At 31.3% G+C, this 3,338-nt stretch overlaps 1 protein-coding gene across 3 annotated transcripts in view; it reads right to left on the bottom strand.

Annotated features, from left to right (window-relative positions):
* Positions 1-240: 240 nt before the first annotated feature.
* The window catches only part of LOC117116161 (mucin-2-like), a 19,576-nt gene continuing 16,478 nt past the window's right edge, over positions 241-3,338 (bottom strand). The window contains exons 8-11 of one of the 3 annotated variants that reach the window (XM_033260156.1): positions 2,223-2,324; positions 1,718-1,869; positions 939-1,085; positions 241-472 (exon numbers count right to left, since the gene is read on the bottom strand). In XM_033260156.1, coding sequence (XP_033116047.1) covers positions 332-472; positions 939-1,085; positions 1,718-1,869; positions 2,223-2,324 — 542 coding nt within the window. In that variant the 3' untranslated portion in view covers positions 241-331. The remainder of the gene's footprint in view (positions 473-938; positions 1,086-1,717; positions 1,870-2,222; positions 2,325-3,338) is intronic. The other 2 variants (XM_033260159.1, XM_033260160.1) reach the window with 2 other exon arrangements.

Raw genomic sequence — 3,338 nt, 5'->3', positions numbered from 1 at the left:
TTCTTAATGATTTAATTGGGTTTTTTTTTTCGAATCACTGAATAAATCTGAATTGGGGTCTCGGCTTCATGACAATCACAGTTATTAATATGGCAAAGGTAAAGGTACGAAACCTGAAGCAGGCAGGAGGGCCCGTCTCTCTTTCTTTAGCGTTTGGGCCAAAGTAATATTATCAGATAGAACTGAATTTATGATTTATATAATTTCTTCATTGTTTTCCTTTAAATAGATAGAATGAATAGTGAAGTATAACTGATTGTGGCTCGAGTTGAAGTGACTTTCGGCAAATATTGAATACAGATATAATGTGAAAACAAACGAATTAATATGTTTACAAACCCTGTCCTTGCTGAGCCAGTGCTACTTGGGTGTCAACTGCTTTTACGATTTTGGTCGATGAGCTTGCGACGTCAGCATTCCCCATATCAGTCGAGAGCAGATTGCTTACCGCCGAAAATACTGCTTCCGTTACCTAAACAAAAATTACTAATAATGATAATGTGTATAGTAATATCACATTTCATATATAAATGCAGATTTTAGGATATATACCGGTCGTCATATTCTAAGCTAGACGTCATAGTATATCTTTAGAGATTGTTGGCATTTGTTTTTTTTTTATTTATTTTTATCATGAAGTGTTTGACTTAACGCCTGACGTCAATGGCATTACCACCAAGCCTAACATGTTAATTACAATATTTTACAATGTTAATCGTAACTTTTTGTATTTACTTATTATATTAGTTTGTTAACTTGTACCTGGTTTAACCATTAAATATCAGATATTCCTAATTTTTACTTTCCATTTATTGTTTTGTTAACTTCGATGATTGGTCTACAGTCTGTGTCACTTAAATTGATTTTGTTATAAAAGCGTCAATATTTATAAATCTCTACAGAAAACTCAATCAACTAAAATATCCTCTGTTTTGTACCTCCAATGAAGTCGAACCAACGTTGACAATGTTATCCAACGTGTCAGCAATAGCGTTAAACATATTTTCAGATATTTCATCCACACCATCGGTCAGCAAAGTTAACTCATCGGCAACTTCCGTCACGTTGTCCATGGTTACAGTAGCCTACGTAAAGATTGATAAATTTAAATAAATAGGTTATATCTACGTCAATAAATTTAATTTATCATGCATTACATTCCTAGTTTGCTAATTTTTGTTAAAATGTTAGACAACCCAATTTTATAAATATTATTAGATTTATATAAATAACTATGCAAATTAAATTGCCTTAGTCAGAGGTAAGTTGACGTAAATTCTAAGAATAGTGTGGCGGGTTTATTCATTCCATCACAATTCATGAATAATTAGTTATAAATTATTACTGTGGTTAATTAATTGTTAATCCCAATGGATACGTTTCTCTAATTTGAATGAAAGAGAACATTTACGAACTACCGTATCATATAGCGCCACCTCGACACCAAAATCAGCAAATAATAAAAATCATTATCGGTAGTATTTTCCACAAGTATCGGAGAAATGTGTGGTAGCGTTTAATATGTTAGATTGTTCGTACTTAATCTTATAATTCCTTTTTTTTTTCTCAAAAACAAAATAGAATATACAATAATGATACTATTCGGAGGCGGAATAGTAATTCATTTATCCGAAAAATTTGACTAATTCAAGCCAAAATCCCTAGCACTTTTTTGGCCTATCGAGATTTTTGTAAACGATGATAGGACGGCACTAACCTCACTAAGGTTGACCAACTCCTCTTCTCGTTGTTCTGTTGTTTTTGATGTTGTCGTGATGCTTCGTAGGCAATCGTTAATAACAGGCGGCATCCACATTGCGTTACCATCATCGTCAGACCCACAGTACCGTGTGCCTTTAGGCATCCCGGCTGGCAAAAGAAATAAGAAACAATTCCCAATTGTTAAAGACGCATAGCTACATTATATCGAGCATGTCATAGTGTACCACCGTACCATGTGATTGATTATTGCCATTTTCAATTAAGAATAAATTATAAATGTGTTTTCCCCATAATCTGTGCTTATTTAAACTGAGACAAGTAGTCTCATCAGATTTAAACAAGAACAATTCACAATTGTTATAAGACAGGGCTACAGTATATCAAACACGCTATAGTTTACTAACGTATTTTAAATTCTATGATAAATGAAAAAATTAAAGTGTGAATTTGTTGTTGATATTCATTGTTGTTGACAAGACAATTGTTGATTGTATAATTACCTCGAGGAGTTCCTTCTGGACACATTTCCTGTGACGACCTCTCTTTATTTATTTCTACTCTTCGCCATGTTAAATTAGCATCTATACTGTATCTACACCCAACTGTGAGAATAATAATACGAGCACATAACAATCATTAATTTGCATAATCATTATTAATTTGCATAATTACTTAGTAATTATATAAAATAATTTCAAGCCACTGTTGATAAAGTTTAGTTTACATTAATATACCAAAATGAAATAATAAAAATAACAATAATAATAATAGTAATAATAAAAATAATAATAATAATAATAATAAATTGACCTAATTAGGCCATACCATATACTAGAAATGCTGTTGAATGGGTTACGTATAGGCCTACGTAATAATAATAATAATAATAACGTAGGCCTATATAAACAAGGAAATAATTTGGAAAAGAGAAATCGTGATCTCACAACATTTAACGTTAATTAAACATTTATACAGTAAAATATACCGATACACAACTGACAATGTTTGAACCGGAAGTAATAGTGGGCTAATTTCTGATTAACATTTCTGAATAAATAGACGAACACAGATAAACTTAACACAGTTTATTTATTGAAATCAAAATAGGAAGAAGTACATCGACAACTGTTTAGACAGAAAACAAGTGCCAAAGAATGTAAAACTTTTCAGCTGGTCATTCAGAAAGAGTAACGTAATCATCAACTTGCATCACTACCAGGAATTACCAACCTCTTAAATAATATCAAGTAATAAATTAAAACATTTGCCTAATAAGGTTATGAGAAATTCTCAACAATGTACGGTACTCTTTATTAGAGAAATACAGCATTTATGACACAAAACCATCTGCTCTGCTTGCTTAAAATATATGTGAATTTCGGAGGTATTGATAAAACATGTGAAACAACATTTTCAAGTTGACGACATTACAAAGGTGCATATAACACTGCAGTAATACTTAAGTGTTAGTTACTTGACTCTCATTATAATTAAACAAAATCAAAAATAGTTCAAATCAGTTAGGCCCTAAATATTGTACAGTTAAACAAATAAAAATAAATGTATTGATAAAACATATGAGACAACATTTTCCAGCTACCGACATTACACTATAT

Source organism: Anneissia japonica, unplaced genomic scaffold (genome assembly GCF_011630105.1).
Source record: "Anneissia japonica isolate Jap-2015-1 unplaced genomic scaffold, ASM1163010v1 scaffold287861_len940595_cov192, whole genome shotgun sequence".
NCBI lineage: Eukaryota > Metazoa > Echinodermata > Crinoidea > Comatulida > Comatulidae > Anneissia > Anneissia japonica.
Note: the sequence above shows the minus strand (reverse complement) of the source record. Positions and strands in the feature narration are given on the sequence as shown.